A 23,692-nucleotide genomic window follows, 5' to 3' on the forward strand; every position below is an offset into this window, starting at 1 on the left:
CTTTTATCAGCATCTCCGAGTTCCTCTTTTTTTTTTTTTTTTTTTTTTTTCTGCAGCAGAATCCCTCTGGCCAGTCGCCCACCTGGTCCCTCTGGGGTGCATCGGGGTTTCGGGGCTCTGTGTCATGCTTCCTCGAACTCCGCTCTCCGAGATGCGCAGGATTCCCGTCCTGTTTACGTCCCCGAGGCTTCTCTGTCTCCCCAACGCTTCCCCACGCTGGGACGGATCCTCGTCCCTATGGGAGCCTGTGTCTTCCCTCTCCCACAGGGACCCCACTCCATGACGCCTGGATGGACGGATCCGGTGGGGGAGCTCGGAAAGCGCTCGCTTCCGCGTCCCAGCGGGGGAATTACGTGCCCAGCACTCTCCAGAATGCGGACACCACCATTCCCGGCCTGTCTCCTCCCACAGAAATGGTGTCCTTGGAAGGCTCTTCTTATGAGATGGACCGTATCCCCCGGTTTGCTCTTCTCAAAGACTATTCTACCCCGCCGTGTAGACAAGAGGGATCCCAGGCGCCCCATGAAGGGGGTGCACGCGTGGAAATACAGCTCTTGGGATGCGTACCCTCTAGAGAACTCCTTGCCCCCTTAGGTCTCCAAACTCCCAACTATGCCTTGGGTAGAGAATGGGCTACCGTTTGATGGGGGACACGTCTCCCAGGATGAGGCAGTAGTTAGGCTCCTGCTGTTTATTTCAGGAACCGGTGACTCTCCCCATCCCAAACCCAGAAGCCAGTGGGAAGTTTCTAGAACAGCGGGCAGTGCTGGCGGGAAGGCTGTCTCTTTGCTTTGACTCCCGCCGGTGGGGAAGCAAGACCCCCACGCCGGCGGCCACAGAGCTGAACGGGCCGTCGGGAACTACGTGAGGCAGCAAGCATGGGGCTCTGGACCCCTGGGCCCACCTGCTGGGTTATAAATCCCAGAAATACGGATGGCGTGTCCACACGGATCTGGTCTCCACCGCTGGGGAGGGTTTATGTGGGAAGGGTGGAGTCCTGACACCCCGTGGATGGTGTTGCTTTGTGGTGAGCAGCCTGGAAACTCGTCCAAACACTCCTGCTTGACCCCCGGCTGCCCTGCCTGCGTATCTAGACTGACATTATCTTCCACAGGGTCCCCGTGTCCCCGACACGTGGCCAGCCCTGCCCCGGCTCTCCTGGCCCCTCTCCCCATGCCTGTGCAGTGGAAGCAGCCGTAGTCGCCTCCCCGGCCTCCTGGGAACCCCAGGGCCTGCCCAGTTGTCTGGTTTCCTGGAGGAGAGCTCCTCGCACCGCGGGGCGTCTTCTCGTACGTCTGTAAGAATATGGGGCCCAGCCCGACTCTGTTCCCCCGAACTGTGACCTCTTCACCCTGTTGTGTCCCTTCCCCTAATGTTCTTCACATTGTGAGTACGAGGAAGCCAAGCGGGACCCCAGAGTGTTCATCTCAGTAACACAGGCTTCAGGGAGGCTTTTTCCCCAGAAGGCGGCCTCCTTGTGAGAAGAAAGGGCTCCAAGGACGAACCCCAAGGTCTGAGTCCTGGTCGCTGCCCCCATCGGCTCCATCTGACCCCCAGGTTGCCTCCCGTCCTCACAACCGGCTGCCCCTGCCAGGTGTGGGGCGTGGCCTAACCCTAACCCTGCGGACAGAAGTCCTACCCAGGGGGATCCGCGGACCCCAGTCCTTTTGGGCGCCCTCTGGGGTCCGTCCCTGAGCTGGGATGAGACTCCCTCAGTATCCAGATGCAGAGGCATTTCCAGCGGACCCAGCGTGGCGTGGGGTCCCGGGGTCCCTCTGCACCTGGAATCGCTTCTCCTGGAGCTTCATCGTGTCCCCACACTGTCCTTGTCTTGTAGTGCAGGGCTTCTCCAGGGCATCTTTCCTACGGGGTTCTTCCAGGGTCACTGAATAGGTCTACTGAACAAAAGAAGTCTCTCCAGCACCCCTGCCCCCCTGAGTTTAAATTCCATTAAACTTCACCAAACCATCCACACTTACACCTGAAAATGAAATGGAACCAGCCTGGGAGAGTAATTGCTAATTCATACTAAAGTGTTAATGACTGATATCACCTCCACGGACACGTGCAGGAACTCGGTCTTTTATAGACGTTACGGGTGAGTGGAGAGGGTGTCCCGGGAGGCAGAATGGAGAGGGAAAGCAGGAACAGCAAGCGGAAAGCCTACATGTAAAATATCTCTCTTTCACAACACGATTTAGATTTTCCTATATCCGTATTTTGCCAAAAGTAGTTGTTCAAAGAAACCACCTTTTTGTGGTTGTTTTTTTCTGTGCATAGAGTATTTTAGTCCCATCTGGGCTGTTCCAGGGCAAAATTTCAAAGTGCAAGGGGCATGCTTTTGGTGTCGTCCATGCTCTTATTCCTGACATTGCTATGGGGGCGTCTTGGGCGACCAGTCACACTCCTGGAACACAGAGGTCCTGTCCTCGGTGGACGGCCTCCACTGGGTGAGCATCTGTCATCCTGGAGGCCAGTTTGGTCCCTCTGGACTCTGAGCAGCATTTACTTTCCAAGGATACGTCTTGGTCTGAAGGGACGCCCCCATCTATGGGTGGATATCAGATGTCAGGAGTCGTCATCGGAGGGTGATGGTGTTTCTTAGAGATGAAGGGAGGGAGGCAGGTTTCCAGCATCCTGGGCATCATCTTACAGACGGACAGACAGATGGACAGGACCTCGAGTCAGGGGCAAGCAGGGGCCACCTCATGCACACCCTGAGGCGTCCACGTTGAATATCTGAGAGTATTTAGTGCTGATGTCAAGTCACTGGTAACTCCAAGGAGGCTGGGCCGGACGACCTACAGCAAAACGCAGCAAGTGCTATAAATCAACCTTTTCTTTTTGGTTTTATTTTGTTTTGCTTTTCATTCCCTGGGGAGCTGACTGAGAGGAGCTCCGACACCTCTGAAGTCAGGTTGAGCATATGATTTTGCTCCCTGAAACTTTGTCAGGAGCCCCCACCCTGGGTCCTGCCTGATCCTACAGGAGCCCATGGGAAGGCACAGGTGGCACTGGGACCAGGGGTCCATCCCCATGGCAGTGTCCCCTGGGACATGGCCAGGGCACCCACTGCAAGTCCCATCACAATGCATTCCCATTTTAAAGGGTTCCAGGATGATCTGTTTGCATGTTTACCCAGACAAGGGGACAAGTCCCCTGTTATGCGATCAGACACTCTCCTAGCACTGCTTTGCAGGTGGGACCAAGAAATAAAAAAATTCAGACAAAAAAAGAAAAAAAGAAAAAGAAAAAGAAAAAAAATCCACAAGCCACTAACTTAAACACAGTCTACTTCAAGGGTGGTGGGCCTCGTCCAATCAGGTGACGGTTTCTCAGAGAAGTAATTCTGCCTCAGGTCTGTACTGTCACCTGCCACCTCGAGGTCACGAACCAGCCCTACAGGTGTCACACAGACCAGCCCCACCATCGTATGAACCACTTCCTTCCGATCAATCATATTCATGTGTATTTTTGGCGTGTATGTGCATCCATTTTTCTCCAAATATGTGTCTGTCTTTCCCTCAGTGTATCTGTCCACATACATTGTTTCCTCTCTTCTGCATGTATCTAAGCGGATATACCTGTCTCTGTATCTACATGTATCCATATTTCCAGATACATCTGCTCTCCCTGTGAGCTTTGTCCTCATCAGCAAACACAACGCCACGTGAGCTCTGGTTTTCACAAGACTCTCTCCTTGGCTTCTAAGGCTTTCCGCAGGTCCCCGCTGCATGTGCGCTTGTGGCCCTTCACGGCCACGTTCCCTCCCTGCGTGGGACTTGCTTCTCGTCTCAACAAGACCTGTACTAGGCCCTTCCCTGCTTCTTACCTTCATGTGGTTGGGCGGGCGGGCGGCCTGCAGGGTTTCATATTCACGTGTCTCAGAAGTCAAGGTGCAGAGCTGGTCTCGGGATCCTCGCGAGAAGTCCTCTCCCATCCCCGCCCATGCTGCAGACGAAGGTGTCCACGTCCCAATCCATGTCTGGTGGACGGAACCATGTCCCCAGAGATGTCCATATCCCAATCCCCACATGGTTGACGGAACCACGTCCCAAAGACGTCCACGTCCCGAACCCCAGAACAATGTCCCCAAAGATGTCCAAATCCGATCCCCACATGGTAGACAGAACCATGTCCCCAAAGATGTCTACATCCTGATCCCCACGTGGTGGAAGGAACAATGTCCCCAAAGACGTCCATATCCCAATGGTCAAGTGGTGGATGGAACCGTGTCCCCAAAGACATCCACGTCCTGATCCCCAGGTGGTGAACGGAAACATATCCACAAAGACTCCACATCCCGATCCCCACGTGGTGATGGAAACATGTCCCCAAAGACGTCCATATCCCAATGCTCAAGTGGTGGACGGACCATGTCCCCAAAGATGTCCACATCCCGATCCCCATGTGGTAGACAGAACCATGTCCCAAATATGTCCATGTCCTGATCCTCACGTGGTGGATGGAACAATGTCCCCAAAGATGTCCACATCCTGATTCCTAGAGCCTTGGAATGTGTCACGTTAGGTGGCAAATGGGACTTTGCGGAGGAGATAGTAGTCAGGACCCTCCGATGGTCCCCATACAGGGCTGGGCTGCAGCTATTGGAGAAACAGGGGAGGGCAGTGCTCCTATGGGGACCACAGACACGCCAGAGACCCACATCTCAGCCCTGGTGGCTGCTGCCAGGAGAGTATCTGAGCCACCGTAAAGCAAGGAAGAGTTCTCTGTTTCCCGGGAGAGAAGCAGGTGCATCACGGCGTCGGGTCCCAGCGCGTTCAGTGAGCCCTCCGACGACAGGCATCTTTGCAAAAAAATCACATTCTTTTCAAGTAAAAAAAAGAAAAAATACTATATAAATAAACGCTCAAAACAATAATAATGATAATTAAAAAAAAAAAAAAAAAAGGCAGCTTCCAGAATGTTCCCGGGCCGGAAGCGTCTATGCAGTCCCCACGCTCGCCGGGGCCACTGTGACTTCTTGCACCGTTAGGATCTCCTCGTTGTCACCTTTTTCCGTGTCCAAGGTGAAGTTCTCCCAGATGACCTGAGGAGGAAGGGGAGCATGGGGCTGCTGGGGTCTCAGGTCAGCCGGCGAGCAGGACCGGGAGGCCAGCCAGACCCCACGAGGACACCGCGCTCCCCCTTGGGCAGACGCGCGGGGGCGTCCTTCCCGTCCTGGTTCTCCGCTCGGTCCCCGCCTCACCCACCTGGTGGTCAGGCCGGTGGCTGTCCGTCCACTTGTCTTTGATGCGCGGGATCGGTGGGAATAAAGTCTGTGATGCGAGGAACCTAGGGAGACCGGAAGCGTGTGAGGTGCAGAGCCTGGGGGACACACGCCCTTCTGGCAGCGAGGAGGGATGCGTCCTCCTGCCCGCGGTGGCAGAAGTCTGCGGGCCGTGAGCTGAGAACAATTCTACGGAAGAGTCACGGCGGGACCCCTCAAATTTGAGATCCGTGAGCCAACAAGACACGCTATAGGAACGCATAGGGTTAGGATGTTTCTAGAACCTTCGCTGACTCACTTGGGTACAGGGACTAGAGTGGGGGACGTGGCCAGACACAGGCAGCCGGGGCAGCCCAGGGTCCCTGCGGATCACGAGGCGCGTGTCCCTTCTAAATTCACACCATGATGAACAGCAGTTCCCAGTATTGCAGGTTTCTATGTGCTGGGCTAACGTTTTGTCCCAAATCCTAGTGTTTGTACTTAAAACAGCGGAGTTCGTCTTTGCCGAACATTGCAGTCTTGCTTCATTTTCAAATGGGCAGTTGCTTTCTCTCTTACCAAAGGGACAGCACCCCCGATTCTGTGACACCTGAAGGTGCTTCTGCTGAGCTCCGTACCGTCCCCCCAAAATGTACATTCAAGTCCTGAAACCCAGAATCTGGCAACGGGACCACGTTGGGAGATCAGGTCTTTGCCGTTGTAATCAAGGGAGCATATGTTCATCCTGGGTCAGGGTGGCCCTAAATCCAAGGACAGGGGTCCTCGCAAGACACGGAAGGGGAGACACAGACGCAGAGAAGAAGCCACGTGAGGACGGAGGCAGAGATGAGAGGGACGCGGCCACCAGCCCGGGGACACCTGGAGCCTCAGAAGCTGGAAGAGGCCGGAAGGACCCTCCCCTGGAGCCTCGGGAGCGAGCCCAGCCCTGCCCCGCCTGGATCTCAGTGGTCCTGCCCCGCCTGGATCTCAGACTTCTGGTCCCCAGACCTGGGAGATGATTCATTTCTGTTGTTTCAAACCTTCTGGTTGTGGTCATTTTTTTCCCTGTGGCCACAGGAAACTCAAACAGCTTTTCATTAAGATAACTGTTCTCATGCAAAGCACGCGCTCCGACCCGTTCCGGCAGCGGGTTGCGGGGCTGCCTCTGTTCCCCTTTGCCCTCGGGTCCGGAATCCCTAGAGCAGAGACTGGTGCTGGGTCAGCTCCCGTCCAGCAGGCCGGGCAGCGTCCTGTCCTTGTCCCTGTCCCTAGGCTACATTCCTGTGCCGTTAGCTCACCTGTCAGTGCTCAGGGAAGTGCACAGGGGACGCTAGATTAGGATCGGGGTCATGGAGGGGTGGGCACCGGAGGACACCTCCTGGGTCCCGACAGGGTGTAGGAGGAGTGGGCTTAGGCGGGCCCCTAGGACTCTGCAAGACTTATGGGGGGACATGAGGGCTGGATGAGCGGTTGTGGGGAGACGTTCCAAAAAGAGGAAGGTCCTTCCCATGAGGCTGAATGCAGCCCGTTCCGTGAGCACAGCTGAGCTTGGTGCGCGTCCACGTCCAGCTGGAGGGACAGGGCTCACGGGTGGGCTCAGCGCAACCCAGGGGCCTGGAAGCATCGGAGAACGTGCGTCCGGTGCTGCCCCTCGAGGGTCAGGGCAAGGCCCCCGTTGGCTGCCAGCTACACCTCCCCGGAGGGCCGTCACAGCCCCTGGGTTCTCGGTGTTCCCTCCCAACGAATGCCTTGTCCGTCTCGCCCGTCTGCAAGGATGATGCCAACCCGTCCGCGGGGTTTTACCTTTTCAAAAGGCAGCCGAGGGTCAGGACCGTGATGAGGGTCCCCAGGACCACCAGCGCGTAGATGGGCACGAGGCTGGGCGCGGTTTCCTCGGAGCCTGCAGACAGAGGGGGACACACCATGGACCCCTTCGGGTGGACGGTCAGGTCATGGCCGGCTCCTTCCCTTGCCGGCTTGTGGCTTCCCAGAAAGGCTCAGAGTGGGAAAAATCGACCCCCAGGAGCCCACCCCGAACCCGTCCCACAGAGCCGTGCACGAGGCAAAGCAGCCTCACGACCCTCCCAACGGTAACGTGCTTGCGCGGCACCACGACACGATATAGAAATGGACCGAAACATAAATTAGTAAAAAAAAAAAAAAAAAAAAAAAGTAAAAATAACTAAATGAATTAACAATGAACCCCACCCCCAAATTACCCATTGCCAGGAACAAAGTTGCCTCATAACTAGTAGTGGGTTGCTTACCATCTGCAATGGGCACTTTTTACAATTTGTTATTTTTCCAAAAGAGCACATCTTATGTTACTGTTTTTAAAGAAATCCAATTGAAAAACTCACTCCCTTCAGAGTGCCTGGGTGGCTCAGTCACTTAAGCGTCCGCCTTCGGCTCAGGTCATGATCCCGGGGTCCTGGGATCGAGCCACACATCGGGCTCTGTGCTTGGCGGGAAGCCTGCTTCCCCCTCTCCCACTCCCCCTGCTTGTGTTTCCTCTCTGGTTTTTCTCAAAAAAAAAAAAAAATAAGTGACATCTTTAAAAAAAAAAAAAAAGAAAAGAAAAGAAACCCAATCCTATGAGGATGGCCACAACCAAATTGAATGGCGTCTTGAGAGTTTTCCATATTAATAGACGAAATGTGCTCTCTTACAAAATAATAACAATAATAATAATAACAATTTTACTTAAAAAGTGCCCATTCCAGGTGATACAAAAGTTTTTAATTTTGATGAATGCCCATTGACCTATTATTATTATTTTTTTTAAATTTTGTTCCTCATTTTGGAGTCCTAGTAAAGAAGCCTCTGTCTTATCTCTTCGAACCTACGTTTTACCTGTGGATGAATATTTCACATACATTTTATATGAGGAAAAAATAAGGATTTTTTTCATTTGCTTTTGGGTCAGGGGAAAAAAAAAAAAAACAACCCACAAAATTGCATGCATCAAATGCTTACTGAAACGCTTTGAAAATATTCGGGAGGGAGAGGTAGTGCGGAAATGCAGATTTCTTGAGGACTCTATGGGCTTTGGGTCCAAACCATTAAATTCCTGCCAACCCTTCAAGGTTCCAGGGAAGAAAATGGCGGAAGGCGTTGGTAATCGAGTTCCCTGGAATGAATAGCTCCCTCTTGATGAGGAGAAAACACGCCCAACGTGGATGTCCGCGTTCCCCTGGCCGGGAGCATGACGTGAACAAGGTTGGTGTGGACCAGGAGTGACTCATCTTTTCTAGCTGAGGCGGCCCCTGCAGGAGGCTGGGTGGGTTGTCCATTTTTTGAAGGAACAGAGCCCCGTGGAGACCCGTGGGTGGGAATTCCTCCGTCTGGGAGTCTCTGGGGATGGTGACCGGGACAAGGATGGGAATGGGGACTGAGGTGGAGATGGGTGCGGTGGCAGGGCCTGGGCTGGGGACAGGAATGGGAAGGTCTCAGGGATGGATGGAGGGACGTGCCCAGGACATGTACCAAACTCAATGGGCTGGCTCCAGGCGCCCCACTTCTGGATCCGTGCGTCCGAGGTCCTTATTTTCACAGTATGCTTGGGTCTGGGCTCCGGACTTGGGAAGTTGTAGCTATTCTCCAAATTACCGGGCACTTCAATCTTTGGACAAAAGAAAAAGTGTGAGACCGCGGTGTCCCGCCTTCCAAAAAGAGGGGCTAGAATGTCTTTTCCCACCACCGGGATGTATGACAGTGTCCAAGCACGCTTTCCTGATCCAGGCGTGGAACATGCACCGCGGATAGAGGACAAGGGGAACCGTGTCCTCACCGTGAGAAACAGCATCAAGGGCAAGTCCCCCATTCACTATGGACCACCCATGGTCCACTCACCATGGGACACTTCTTGGGTGCTCATCAACCCAGATGCAGAAAACGTTCAGGGGGTACACGGGACAGGAGCAGAGCCACCGATGGGTAACGTCCCAGGAAGGACGTTAACTGAGTAAAATCCCCCAGTTGCACAGCAGAGGACACTGAGGTCACCGTAGTGCTGGGACTTAGGACACGCCACCATAAAGGGCTTGGATGATCTTCTGCTAGAGGCGTTTTGAAGGAAGAAACAATCTCCTTCAAACTCAAAGGAGTATTTTCTTGACCAAAATAGATGCACGTGGGGGGAGGACACTAATTTCAACAAATGGGACAGGGCAGGTGTGCCCAGATGAGCCCTCCTCCCACAGTGGGACTGTTGGGAGCGTCCCTACATCCCTGACAGGACTGCCCTCTCGGGAGCGGCCACCCTCTCATTCAACTCCCACCTCATCCTGGCCACGTGTCCACTTGAGTAACCTTGGACAGTTACATGACGGGATGGTATTTTGGGTCAGACTCTTAACTTACCAGTTGATTCTCGCTGTTTTCCTTATTGCTCTAGAAAAAAACAAAGAAAGAAAAAGACCGAGGTTTACTTTTCTCCATTTTGAAGATTTTTACAGGATCCGTTCATTGTCTCCTTGGAGTGTAGTCACGGGGTAACCCCAAGAGTTGGGGCCATGGGAAGGGCTGAGCTCCCTCTCTACGTTCTTCTCCTCAAGTCGCGCAGACGGGGGTATGGACTCGGCCACCGAGGATGGCCCTGATCATGCCTCGTCCTTGAACCCCAGCTACTGATGGGTCCAGCTAAGGGTCCAAGGGGACGTGGAGCAGAGGGTCCCCCTGTCTACACTGGGTCCATGTGGATGTGGAGTACAGACTCCCTCTTGTCTACACTGGGTCCAGGTGGATGTGGAGCAGAGAGTTCCCCTTGTCTATACTGAGTCTATGTGGGTGGGAAGCAGAGTCCCCCTTGTCTACACTGGATCCGTGTGGGTGTGGAGCAGAGGGTTCCCCTCATCTACAGTGGGTCCAAGTGGATGTGGAGCAGAGAGTCTTCCTGTCTACACTGGGTCCAGTTGGACTTGGAGCAGAGGCTCTCTCTTGTCTACACTGGGTCCAGGTGGATGTGGTAGAAAAAATCCCTCTTCTCCAGGTGGGGTCTGAGTGGACAAGTAGCAGAAGGTCCTCTCTGTTCTGCATCTGCTTGGAGATCTCCAGCGCCCTCTGAAGGCTTGCAGGATCCAGCTGGGTGTGTGGCTACCCCTCCTGGACTGGCTGTGGTGGTGAACTTCACGCCCAGAGCATCCTGTCCACACAGCCACCCCTGTGTTCCTCCCCATGGATCACCTAGCCCTGCCCATCTCCCATGACCTGGGCCCTCACCGTGAGTCACAGGGGCTGCTGCCCTCTGCTCCTTCAGGCACAATGTCCTGCTTGGGGCAGAGTCCACTCACCTTTCTCTGGATGTCCAGTTGGTATTTGAACTCCATGTTGGACAGCCTGTATCGGGTCTTGGGCTTTTCCCAACAGATCAGGCAGTGGGACCCATTGCAGAACACGCTGATGTTCTTGGGTGGGCTATATATTTCTGTAATGAGATCCCAGGACACTCCCCTGAACCAGCGGGCATCTGCTGGGCCACGGAGGTCAGACCCAGTTCTGCAGGCAGCTCCCTGGAGTCACACAGAGGCCAGAGTCTGTGTGGGTCTGAGTATTGCCTCTTGGGGAAGAAGACCACTGGGATGTGTGCCATTTCAGCGGTGCACGGAGGACAGTTCTGTGCTCATTTTGTGATGTGCATGTAGGACTCTGCACCCAGTTCTGATGCGTGGGGTCCCCCTTCCCACCATCAAGCTATTCTCAGACAACTGGTGGGGTGTCCTACAATTCAACTCAATTCTGACCTATCTACCTGGACGTGGGGTCAGATCTTCCAAGGCTCAGCCCTACAAGACTGCCCTTCCCCCGCTAGATCAGATGCCCGGCACAAATCCAGGTTATTACCCATGGTTCTGACCCACCAGCTGCAGATAGAAGTTCCCAGGACCTCCTCCTCGGGTTCTATTAATCTGCTACAGCGACTCACAGAGCCCAAGGAAACACGTCACTCACTAATCACGGGTTTATTATAAATGGCTGTAATTCAGGAACAGCCAGAAAAAGTATGCATGGGGCCAGGTGTGGGGAAGGGGCTCGTCAGGGGTATCTCTCTTCCCAAACCCCCACGTGTCCACCAAACCCAGGTCCAAACCCCATCCTTTTGGGATTTTAGGGAGGCTTCGTTATGTAAACACGGTGATTAAAATCATTGCCCATTGGGGACTGAGGTCAGCCACCCACTCCTTTCCAGTCCTGGTCCGGGAGGTCACAGGAGGGGACTGAACATTCCAATCCTTTAATCACCTAGTTGGTTCCCCTGACAACCGTCCCCCCGTCCTTCGGGGCTTTTCAGCTGTCAACTGCTTAACATAACAAAAGGCACGCCTTACTGCTCTCCTCCGGGGGAAATTCCTAAGGATTGTGGTCGTTCTGTGCTTGAAAGGACAGAGACCAAACATACAATTTCTTACTGTCAGTCACAATGGCACAGGATTGAAGTTTGAAATAATATTGGGATTTCCTGAGATAAATAAGAAGGTTAGAAACATGGGGAGGGAAAAAGAAAAAAATGGGGATTGCCTCGGGAGGAGGGTGGCTAAGTCTGGGCCACGGGACGCTTGTCTTGCAGCAAGGAGCAGGAAATGCAGACCCTGAGAGGTGGGGAGCACAGCAGCTACCTGGCTGGGTACACACACCTGGAGCTCCCCCAACAGGTGACGTGGAGGTGGAGAGTCAGGGTTGGCAATGGCCTGTGAAGTAGATTAACTGGAGAGTTGGCATCCGTTTGCCAATGGTGTCCCCCAAAACAGCAAGAGAAGGCTGTGCGTGCTACCCATGGGGGACGGCCGCAAAAGGGTCAGAGTTAACCTCCATCTCCTGGTCTGAACATCCTGCCTTTGGTCCTCAAGGGGCTTCACAGTCTGACTTCAGGCAAAACACCTTCCTGTCTGGACAGCCAGCTCTTGGAGGCTATGAGGGTATTGGAAGACTCTTGCTTCTTCTGGGGGGAACCGCTTCTTATCACCCGGCTTAATTCAGACTAAAAGGATGGGTTGGCCTCCTTCCAGAAGGAAGCAACCACGCTAACACCTTGATTCTGGCCTCCTTGTATCTGGCCTCCAGAACCATGAAAGAAAAAATTTCCATCCTTCCAAACTTCCCCACAAACTCCCTTTAGTTCACCTGTTAAGCATCTGTTTACACCACAGGACGTGGCTCTTACCGATTTTCTTCCATGACAGCACCGAATCAAAGAACTGGACCCCCGTCCTTTGGCTGGTACCGTTCACCAGGAAGTAATTGTAGTTAGTTAATCCCGAGAGGTCTTCCAGGTGACATCCCACGTGGGTTCCCGAGTCTTCTATGTAATGAGGACACTCTCTTTCCCTTCTTTTCCTATAAAATTCAAAACTGTTCAGAGAACAATCTGGGCTTCCTCTGGTCCATACGTCTTGGGATTGTCTACCTGAGCTCAACACTTACCTCGAGTCTCTTATATATAAAAAATATTGGACATCATCAGGGGCAGCCTGACCCTTTGCCCAACTGCAGTTCATGAAATTTGCATTGTAGATAAAACAGGAGAAATTCTGGGCAGCTGTGCCATTCCCACCTGAGAAGACACAAAAACAAAATAATTTGTGGGAAATGGACCACATGGTTTCATGGTTGGAATGTCTACCAAACATCCAAAGAATAATTAATTCCAACCCCCCCCTTTTTTTTAAGATTAATTGATTTATTTGAGAGAGAGAGAGAGAGCGAGAGAGAGCATGAGTGGGAGGAACAGAGGGGGAGGGAGAGAGAATCCCTAACAGATTTCCCTCTGAGCATGGAGGCCAATGGAGAGCTCAATCTCATGAACTGAGATCAGGACCTGAGCAGAAACCAAGAGTCAGATGCTCAATTGACTGTGCCACCCAGGCACCTCCTGCCCCCAATCCTTCTTAAACTGTTCCAAAAAATAGAAGAAGAGGCAGCACTTCCAAATTCATTTCATGAGGACAGGATCACCATGATATCACAACCCTAAGAGATGAGAAAAGAAAATCACATCCCAATATCCTAATAAACGTAAATGTAAAAAATCGTTAACAAAATACTAACAAGCAAATCCAACGGCACGTTAAAAGGATTGCACGTTGTAACCGAGTAGACTTATCCCCACATGCAAAGATGATTCAATGCATGGAAATCAACCGCTGTGTGGCGCCATTTTAATAGAACGAAAGAAAACATCACAGAGTCATCTCAGTAGCTACCCACAATGTAGGAAATTCAAAATGTAGGAGGAAATTCAGCATCCATTCATGATAAAAAAAACTCTCGGGGCGCCTGGGTGGCTCAGTGGGTCAAGCCGCTGCCTTCGGCTCAGATCATGGTCTCAGGGTCCTGGGATCGAGTCCCACATCAGACTCTCTGCTCATCAGGGAGCCTGCTCCCCCCCCCCCTCTGCCTGCCTCTCCATCTACTTGTGATCTCTCTCTGTCAAATAAATAAATAAAATCTTAAAAAAAATAAAACTCTCCATAAAATAGATATACATGAAATTTGCCTCAACCCAATAAAGAACAAATATGGAGAGCCCATGGCTAAAAACCACATTCAATGGGGAAAAGAAAAACAAAAAACACAACTGAAAGCTTACCTTGTAAGGTAAGAAACAAGGCCAAGGTAGGCACTCTCACCACTTCTATTTAGCATAGTATGGGAAGTCCTAGCCAGAACAATTAGACAAGAAAAAGAAATAAAAGTATCCAAATTTTTTTAAAAAAGTAAGCTTATCTCCGTTTGATGATAGCATGACCATATGTGTGGGAAAAAACTAAAGGCCAAACGAAGGACATTGTTATAGCTAATAAATAAATGGATTAAAGTTGCAGGATATAAAATCAACATACAAAAATCAGTAGCATTTGTATACACTAATAACAACCTATTCGAGAAAGGAATTAAAAAAATAATCCCGAGGTGCTCAAGCCCCATGTTGAGTGTATAGATTACTTAAAAATAAAATAAAATAAAAAAAGAAATAATCCCATTCATAATAGCAACCAAAAGGGTAAAATACTTGGGAATAAACTTAACCAAGGAAGTAAATTGAATATTATAAAATTATGTTGATGAATATTATAAAACATTGATGAAAGAGATTTAAGATTTAAGATGAAAGAGATTTAAGAGATTTAAGAACACACAGAAAAATGGAAAAAGATCCCGTGGTTGTGAATTGAGATAACTAGTGGTGATCAAAGGTCCATACTACCCAAAGTGATCTGTAGATCAACTCAATCCCTATCAAAATCCCAATGGCGTTCTCTACAGAAATAGAAAGAGAACCCTAAAATTCAACAAAAGACTCCACAGATCCAAAGCACTCTTGAGCAAGGACAAAGCTAGAAGCATCGCATTTCCTAATCTCAAAATACATTGCAAAGCTATAGTTCTCAAAACAGTATGTCACTGGCCTAAAGATAGACACATAGATCAATGGGACCTCAGAGAGCCCAGAAATAAATCCACAGATCTATGGTCAACAGGGTGGACCTTCATTGAGAGTCCCAAGAACCGACAATGGATGAAGGGTTCCCTCTTCACTAGATGGGGATGGGAAAAATAGACATCCAGAAGCAGGAGAATGAAACGGTGTCACCTTATGTCACTGTGTATGGAAATCAAGTCAAAATCAATTAGAGACTTAAACACAGAACCTGAAACCATACAACATGTGGAAGAAAACATCGGGAAAACGTTCTTGGCATTGGTCTTGGCCAAGATTTTTTTGGATATGACACCAACAGCGCAGGCATCAAACCCCAAAAATATCTGTAATCTCTATCTATCTGATAAAAGCTTAATATCTAAAACAGATAAGGACTTCAAACAATCCAACAGCAAAAAAAGCCCAAAGCTCCCCAAAACCAAAAAACTAGAAAACAAAACAAAACAAAACGTAAACTGAACAGGCAGAGGACCCGAATAGACATTTTTCAGGAGAATACATACAGATGGCCAACAGCTATGCAGAAAGATGCTCAACGTCACTCATCAATAAAACCCACACTGAGCTACTACCTCACACACTTTTAATAGTCACTTAATGACTATTAAAGAGGAAAAAAAGATAAATACTGGTGAGGATGTGGATAGAAGAGAACCCTTGTGCAGTGTCATTGGGAACGTACGTTGGTGTGGCCACTGTGGAAAACACGGATCTTTGTTTAGATACTGACCACAGAACTCCTATATGACCCAGCAATCCTGCTTCTGGGTGTATTTCCAAAAGAAATGAAATCTGGATCCCAAAAAGATAGATGCACCCCCATGTCCATCGCAGTATTATTCACAATAGCCAACACGTGGCAGATGCATCGACATAGAGAGGAATTGGTGTTTTCCAGGGGCCAAAGGGAGGGATAATAGCGTAATTGCAATAATTATTTCTCAGCATGTATGTCTATCAAAGCTTTAAGTTATATACCTTAAATATATATAATACCTATTGTCAAGTGTATCTCAATAAAACCGAAGAGAAATAAAGGGAAGGTCTCTACCTTGAAGCTAGTGATGTTCAAAAGGGTCACTGCGATGTTTTCCCTACCTGAGTTAGCGTAGACCAGTGTTTCTGGAATCGGTCTTTGGGTGCTATTTACTTTAACCATAAGCGTGACTCCATCATGGAGAGAATAATCCGAAAACTCGCAGTGACATTCTTTCTCCTGGGGCTAAAAAGATGCAACCAGCCAGCACATTAGGAAACTCTTTTCTGCTTCTCCTCTCCGTGTTGTTCACTCTTCCACGGACCCCGAGATGCCACCACCACCCATGGACATTCTCGGTGGGTGGATGTCAGCCTGCTCACATGAAGGCGGCACCTCGACTTGCTGGTCTAGTCTCCAGTGTTTAGGAGGTCGGAATAGAGGTCCCCTTTTAGTGTGCCCTCAGTCCCGGGGGATCTTGTCAAAATGATTCTGGTTCAGCCCGTTGTAGGCAGGGGATTCTGCATTTGTAACAAAGCTCTCAGGTGACGCTAACCCGAGGACCACTGCTCTGAGCATCGAGATCTCTCATCACTTTAAGCATCATAGAGCTTAACGCACCCTCTTTTATGTTTTTCCGTTTTCTTGTCTTATCTCATACCCCTTTCTCCCACAGCTGTCATGTTTACATTGTATCTATTCAGTTTGTTGTCACGTATCTATTTGTTTTCATTTCGTGTATCTATTTGTATCATCTATTGTATCATGTATCATCTATTTCATGTATCTATTTGTTTTCATCATATCTATTCACTAACTTTGTTTTCAGGGAACACGGGTGACCAACTATTTCTTTCTCAGGATTAAGTCGGCCACATGGATGACTTTTGATGGACCCGTCGAGCAAAAGGCTGCTGTTTCTGTTGGTAGGACGGCAGATCCCCTAAGCAACACCCCTTGAAGGGGTACAGAAGACTGACAGTCCCAGAATAATCCATTTGTCTTGCCCCTGAAGGAGGAACTGTCGTTGGCTATTTCATCTCCCTGAAAGTGACTGGTGGAAATTCTGGGAGCATTTGTGTGCCCCATTGCAACCTACCTGTATTGCACTGGAGCCCTCATTCCACAAGCCTACCTCATTTCTCCTTCCGTGGGTGGTTGAGCATCCCTGAGGGTCCCACCCTGCAGCGTCTACCAGGGCTAACCTCATAGGATTTTTGGGCTGGGGCTCCTCACCCGGGAGCCCTGAACGCCCTTCCCTTTTGGGATAAGACATTTTCCAAGGAGTTCCTCAGTTCCCCGGAGAATCAGGGTGCACCTCTTGGACACAGGCCAGAACTTAACTTTCCTGGTGCACCCAGAAGCATGTCTCCTAGATGTGTCTCAGGGTCACACACATGCTCTCTGTTTCCACCAGTTGCTGCCTTGTTTGTAACTTGACAAAAGCTTTGTAAAGGAAAGTAATAGTCCATAACGAATCTGTCTTACTATTATGCTGATTGGTCCATCCTGCTTGTGAATCATCACACATTCGAGGTAGGTAGTGTTTTCTTCGCAGTCCCAACTCAGTTTCATTCTCCAAGAATCAAACTTCATATTTAGACGGGGGACCCTTTCCGCACTTGGAAGATCTGAAAGGAAGGATCACCAGTTTCAGAAATCACACTTTTCCCGCCTCTACGCATTGCCTGCTGACCCATCCCATGTCTTGTAAGCCAAGATCAAGACTGGGACATGGTGTCCTTTCCCCTATCCACATAGGTGGCCTCAAGGCATTGACACATGCATCATGGAATCTCCCCCTGATGGATCTCTTCTTCCTACCTGGACCTCCGTGCCCTTTCTCCATGTTAAGATGCTTATCATGCCAGTAAGCCAAGGCCTACCAAGAGAGAGCACCAGAGGCTGTAGACTCAGAGCCTGCCACGGTGAAGAAGTTGGCCACCACCACTAGCATTTGTCAGAGACCAAGGGGAGACAGGGGAGTGGGCAAGTTTCACAGTGGGCAAAAGGGAATATTCAGCTGTGTCCTGAGCAGAGGCTGTGGGCGGGGGGATGCAGGTGGCTCAGTACAAGGAGAACATCCCATGGGACTGGTTAGGGGACCATATCTGGCTTTCTCTAGTTGGTCCTATACAGGAACTGAGGTCAAAACACAGAGAAGCAGTTGGTTATGAATCAAGTGCTGGCCACAGGGGGCCCGTGGTTCCAGAAGGAATCATTGGGTTGTCATGGGGATGGACATCTGGCTTTTTCCACATCTAACGTGCAGACAGCAGGCTGGCTCTGCGGGTTGGTCCCCATAGATGAGGGCTGGTCCCTTGGGTTGCTGCAGGTCATGGGCCAGAGTTCATTTTTTAAGGATGTTCTGCCCATTGTCCATTGGGCAGGTCATGGGCCAGAGTTCATTTCTTAAGGATGTTCTGCCCATTGTCCATTGGTCTACTGAAACTCTCAGCCACATGGCCTCTATGCTCCTGATCAGTCAACGTTGCCTTAGCCAAGGGGTGGGACTTGAGTGTGTGTGGCCTCACCTGGTATCCTCTGTCCACCTGTTTAAGTCAAGATGTTTATTAGTCCCTGCCAGGGCGATACCCTCCACATCCGTAGCTCAGACCTGGGGCTGATGACCTACAGTTTGCATTTAGGGTGGATGACCTCGTCATAAGCCTGGAGCAGGAAGGGGCTTTCAGAGCATGATCAAGAAAATACTTTAGCTTCTGGTGACCCTGGATTGTGCCACTTGGCTGACCAATGAGTACGAAGATGAAATGCAATTGGACTCAGGCATCAGGATGTGTCCCCAAGACACACGGGACGTAGGAATGAGACAGGCAGAGAAGGGTCAAACAGGTTCACACACTTACCCTGATGCTCCAGAGTCTGGAGGAACACTGTGTCCAGCAGCATGAAGAACAGGATGATTATGGCCAGGAGTTGCATGGGGTTGCCCAAAGGATGAGGAAAACCTGCAGGGACAAACAGTCACACTTTGAGGAAATCAGCTTTCATGGGGATTCTTGGCAAGGGGGCCCCAGTGAGGTTTCCTTAGGGAGTGCAGGACTAAACCCAGCCTGATGGTCAGCCTACTGACCTGGCCAGCCGGGGGTCACTGCTGGCTGCAGAGGGTCTCTAGGTTACAACCAGCTTCAGGGTGGGGCAGAACCAAGGGCCTGTCCTTCGGCGTGGACACGGGGCTCCAATCCACCCCGTCGTACTCTGTACCACTGGGGCAAATTGCTCACCAACTGTGGCTTCATTCCTGTCTGTAACCTGGGGGAGGACATGGAAATCTCTGGGGCCCTGATTCTGTCCACCACACGGGGATCAGGATGTGGACATCTCTGGGGACATTAGCCTGTCTATCACAGGTACTAAGATCCACTCCCTAAGATGTATGGCCGAGTCTAGGATCAGCAGCCCCTTTATGAACATATTGTCCACAAAAGAACAGTGGAGATAGTCAGGCCGGGTTGTTCCCAGGCTGCTGGACCCATGAATCAGGCTCTGGCTCCACACACCTGGCCTCCTGGACATGTCCCTCCCTCTCTAGCCAGGGACAGGGGTAGAGCACAAGCTCACCAAGCCCTTCCCCAGTCTAAGCTGGGGAAGTGACTGGGATTCTAGGTCCTCTGGGGCTGTCCACCTATGCCAGAGCCCACAAGAGGTCCAAAACAGGAACCCACCGCTGAGTTCTCTTTTCTCCGGGATCAGCGCCCTGAGAGGGACAGCCTGCAAAAAGATCTCCTACAACGTGGAGATATACTACTGCTGCCCTGCAAATCTACCTACAAACCAGCCCGTCTGTCTTCATGGTTCATGGTTCAGATGAGCCTTGAAGCCGTGGCAGACACGTAACAGTGACTTGAAGATGGTTTTTGGGGAATATTACACGCACTTTGATTATTTTCTCATTTAATTATAATTAAAATTTTTACATTTTTATTTAAGAAATTTTAATGTGAGTATGGTTGACACATGCTCTGAAGGTTTTTAGATTGGATTTTGGGGGGAAGAAAAAAAAATGATAGCTCAGGTTTCCATGATGGTAATAACACCTTTTTTTTTTTTTTTGAGATTTTTTTTCCTCTTTTTTTAAAACTTGAGTTTCGCAAGAATCAAAAACGATATGTTAAAAAAAAAAAAAAGAAAAGAGGAAAATAAAAAGGGGTAAGTGCACCGAGAGGCATAGGGGATGTTAAAATACGTTTGCTAAGTGAAAGAGGCCAGTCTGAAATGCTACATCCGGGAAGGTTCAGATTCTATGACATTCTGGAAAAGGAAAAAAATATGGAGACAGAAAAAAAAAAATCAGTCATCACCAGGGTTTGGGGGAGGGACAGATGAGCAGGCAGGGCACAGGGGATTTTTTAGGGCAGTGAAACTACTCTGTATATTTCTATGATGATGAGTATAAGTCACTCTATATCTGCCCAAACCCATAGAACGTCCCACACCAAGAGTGAGTCTAATGTAAACTGTGGGCTTTAATCAATAATAGTGGATCAATATTGGCCCATCGGTGGTGTCGGATGTGCCCCACTGATGCCCAATATTAATAAGTGTGGAGACGGGGTGAACGGGGAAGCACGTACGTAGGAATCCCCTGTACTTCCCACTTGAATTTTTCTGTAAATCTAAAAATGCTCTTAAAAAAAAAATAAAAAAGGCAAAAAAAAAAGGCTATTAAAAACGTTTCAACACGTAAGTACAAAAGCAAAGGGCTCTGTTCGCGGACAGCTGCACTCGACAAAGAACATCTGATGGTCTGCGTGGGTTTGGGATGGCATCTTGGGCTCTGCCCAGCATTGCCCTGGTGGAATTTCTGCTGGTGTTTGCTCTTTGGTTGTTGTTGTTGTTGTTGTGCTCTGTAATGGGGCCTTCCATCTCTCCAACTTCTCTTCCTGTCAGCCGCTGACTGTCTGCTGTTCATCTCTCTGTGTTCCCCGGGACTTCATCCTTGCAAAGCCTTCCCTTCTCTTGCAGATTCCTTCCTCTCTTCTTTGACCATGCACAGTCATTCTCTCTGTCACGTCCTTGGGTTTATAGAGTCGGTTGGTCTCAACACTGTCTCTTTGCTCTTGGTGTATTTTTCCTGGGGGCCGACCGAATGAACGGCCACAAATTTCTTCCCTCTTTCCTTCTTTCCTTCCTGTTTCTCTTCCCTGCTTTCTCTTTCCCTTCCGTCTTCCCTTCCCTTCTTCCGTCTTCCTTCCTTCTCTGCTCCCTTCTCCTCCTCTTCTTCTCCCTCTTAGACATCTCCGTCACCAATTCCTTCTCTGTTTCATTCTTTCCAGTGTCTCCTTTTTGGAGATCCAGCCATCACACCCCCAACACCCACCCTGTGGACCTGCATGTCCTCACCTCCAAGCTGGCACCCGTCTTCACAGACTCTCTTCTTCTTCCCCTGGACTCCCCTGAAGCTCGGCTCCCGCCAGGACCCAGCGCCGCCCTCCCACACGTGGCTAGTTCAGCACATTTTGGCACCTCCCTTCGTTGATATGCAGCCCCTCCCAGGGGGCTTGTCTGCCCTCTGTCGGACCTATAGGATCCCTTACCTTACTGATCCTTGCCCCTACAGACCTCGGAGCTGTGAATTCCCTGCCCTTGAGGGTCAGCTGGCTTGTCCAGAAGCTACAGCCCCTTCTCCCCTGTCCCTGCACCAGCTTCCCAGGCTGGAGCCCAACGATGCAGAGTCCAGCCAGTTCCCCAAGCCAGGTGTGAGCACCTGTGCCAGAGTGCCCCTGGGGAGCAGCACACAGCCTTGGGTTCCTGCCTCCCAACCTCCCCAAGCCCACTCCCTCCTAGGGCACCACCCTTGCTCTAAAAGAGGAAATAAAAACCATGGAGCAGACCTTCCCGAATGTCCCTGGCCTCCCACACACCTTATACTCCAGTGCTATGGAGTAAGTTCCTGGCTTCCTCCATCTGCAAGCCAAACCCTGCTCCAACCAGCCCTTCTTGTCCAGGGTTCTTGGCATGGGGTTGGGGGGCCTCTATGATGCACCTGAGAGGATCCTGGGGAATACCCTTCCCCTTTGCTGTTGCTGTCTTTTCTCTGCCCTGCTTTCCACATCTGCAATCTTTGAACAGAGCCATCCTTAATTAGGAGAGGGTGGTTCAGTACAGCAAGGCAGGGAACATCCCTATCCCATTCATCCCTGGTAAGCTTCTGGAATCTGCTTTCCTGCACCTTTTTCAAGCCTCCCACAGCATCAGCTTTGGGGCTGTACATAAAGTAGGTGCCTACAGATGCACAACCCATCCCCCCATCAGAAGGAATCTGCATAGGAATACGCCCTCAGCTGGACAGTTCCCCATTCCGCTTCCTCTAAACTGAACTCCACTTGTCTCTCATCATGATGGAGCAAAAGCATAAACTTCAGTAAACTTGATCTAAGAAAAAAAAAAAAAAACCCTAATAAAACCCAAATAGCGACATTATCACATACCCAACAGCACCATGCAAAATGATCTAGCAAGGGTTGCTGTTTCAATTAGATGGTTACTCACAATGTGGGGCTCTTGGCCAACAGTGGATAATTCTGCGGCAGCATGAAGTAATCAGTGTTGTGATTTCTCCACAGCCTGGGCCGACCATGCGTAGGCACATTCCACTTGGCTCCTAGTTTCTCCCTCACACTCATTCTAGGAGGCCATTCCTAGTATCCTCATGCAAGTGGGTAAGAAAGTGAGGTTCAGGGAACTCTCATGGTCCGTTTACCTCATTTTTGCCTTGATTTTTAAAAACGGAGGTGACATTCACACAGTATAGAGCTCATCCCTTGAAACGTACAACTCAAAATGCAACGGATCCAGAATGCTCAACCATCACCTTTTCCTGAGTCAGATCATTCTCATTCCCCACCAAAAGAGGACCCCCACCTCCATGAAGCCAGCACTCCCCATTCTTCCCTCCTGCTCTGTGGATTTGCCTGGGGTTTTGTTTCATAAGACTGAAAACTGAGATGTCACTTGGCTATTTTTTTGTCCACAGACTACCCACTTTCCCTTCTCCTTTCAGTTTTCCCCAGACCGGGTTTTCTTCCCCTTTCTATAAACCTAAAGTTCTACAGAAACACCGGCTCCATCTGTCAGACTAGGTCAGATCAAAGACCCAGGGCCATGCAGGTGCTGCCGATCTATGGGCATCCGTTGGATGAGCTTGGATGCTGAGATCCCTGCCCTTTGGGGGAATGCAATCAGTCATCTTGCTGAGACAACACAGGGAAGGAAAGGTTGTGGTCCCCAAAGACACCTGTCCCCCAGGTTGGCCAGGCTCTGCACTTGGTGGCCAGGGGATCTGAGATAAGTGACTGCTAGCAAAGTGTCTCCCTAGGATCCAGAGACCACTGGTTCCCCCTGTGGATGACCACATGCATCCAAGCCTCTGTAGTAATTCCAAAGTGGCTTCTAATATTCACATACACAGACTTGGGAGAGGGGCTCAGCCTGCTCCCAGGGCAAGGTGGTTAATCCCTGGGGCTAACTCAGACCTTTCAATGCAGTGCCCACGAGCTCAGTCCCTGCCTCCCTGTTGGGTGCCTTCATTCAGATTCCCACTTCCCACCCCTAGGTGCTCCTTGATCTGCAGCAGGAGCTGCCAGCAGAAGCAACAGGAGCAGAAATAGCTACCTGAGTGACAAAGCACATTTGAGAGTCAGAGAATGAAGGGAGCCGCCTTACCCCACCGCACCGGGCTCTGCTCTGGCCACCTGTTTTCGTTCTCAGTTTCCCGGTGCTCCGACATCTGGCTGTCGTCTTGGACAGCTCTCTGCCTGGTCACAAAGTGAGCACAGTGATTGCCTTGTCAAGACATTTCAACCCTAGACTTCCCTTTTCTCCTTAGCGCCCACCCCTTCCTGTGATGTTTTCTCATTACACACACTTGAGAAACCTGTGGATGGTGAGTGAGCCCGTCAGCTTCTCAGCTCCCAGAAGAGAGTGGATCATGGGGGTGACACCCACACACTCGTGTACACCCCCCCACACAGCCCTCGTGCTGGCTGGGAAATGCAGAGCAAAGCCGACCGCAAGAGGAGAGGTGTTGAGATTTGGGCTGCCACTG

The 23,692-nt window shown here is 50.4% G+C and overlaps 1 protein-coding gene across 1 annotated transcript; it reads right to left on the bottom strand.

The window, feature by feature from the left end:
- Positions 1 to 2,060: 2,060 nt before the first annotated feature.
- On the bottom strand, positions 2,061 to 23,413 carry LOC309856965 (granulocyte-macrophage colony-stimulating factor receptor subunit alpha-like). Its single transcript, XM_082718802.1, has 13 exons — positions 23,311 to 23,413; positions 18,492 to 18,593; positions 17,113 to 17,255; positions 15,747 to 15,870; positions 12,629 to 12,758; positions 12,369 to 12,541; positions 10,501 to 10,634; positions 9,572 to 9,601; positions 8,696 to 8,831; positions 7,013 to 7,109; positions 5,214 to 5,295; positions 3,833 to 5,050; positions 2,061 to 2,801 (listed from the first exon to the last, which is right to left on the bottom strand). The coding sequence occupies exons 1-12, from the start codon at positions 23,372 to 23,374 to the stop codon at positions 4,946 to 4,948; spliced, it is 1,320 nt and encodes a 439-aa protein (XP_082574928.1). The 5' UTR covers positions 23,375 to 23,413; the 3' UTR covers positions 2,061 to 2,801; positions 3,833 to 4,945.
- Positions 23,414 to 23,692: the final 279 nt, after the last annotated feature.

Source organism: Mustela nivalis (genome assembly GCF_964662115.1).
Source record: "Mustela nivalis genome assembly, chromosome: Y".
NCBI classification, from domain to species: domain Eukaryota; kingdom Metazoa; phylum Chordata; class Mammalia; order Carnivora; family Mustelidae; genus Mustela; species Mustela nivalis.

Coding starts and splice junctions, on each gene's coding strand:
- LOC309856965 (XM_082718802.1), bottom strand. CDS start 23,374: ATGTCGGAGCACCGGGAAACTGAGAACGAAAACAGGTGGCCAGAGCAG. Junction 15,871..17,112: donor ATGGACCAATCAGCATAATA/GTAAGACAGATT, acceptor GCATCTTTTTAG/CCCCAGGAGAAAGAATGTCA. Junction 10,635..12,368: donor GCTGTCATGGAAGAAAATCG/GTAAGAGCCACG, acceptor ATCTCATTACAG/AAATATATAGCCCACCCAAG.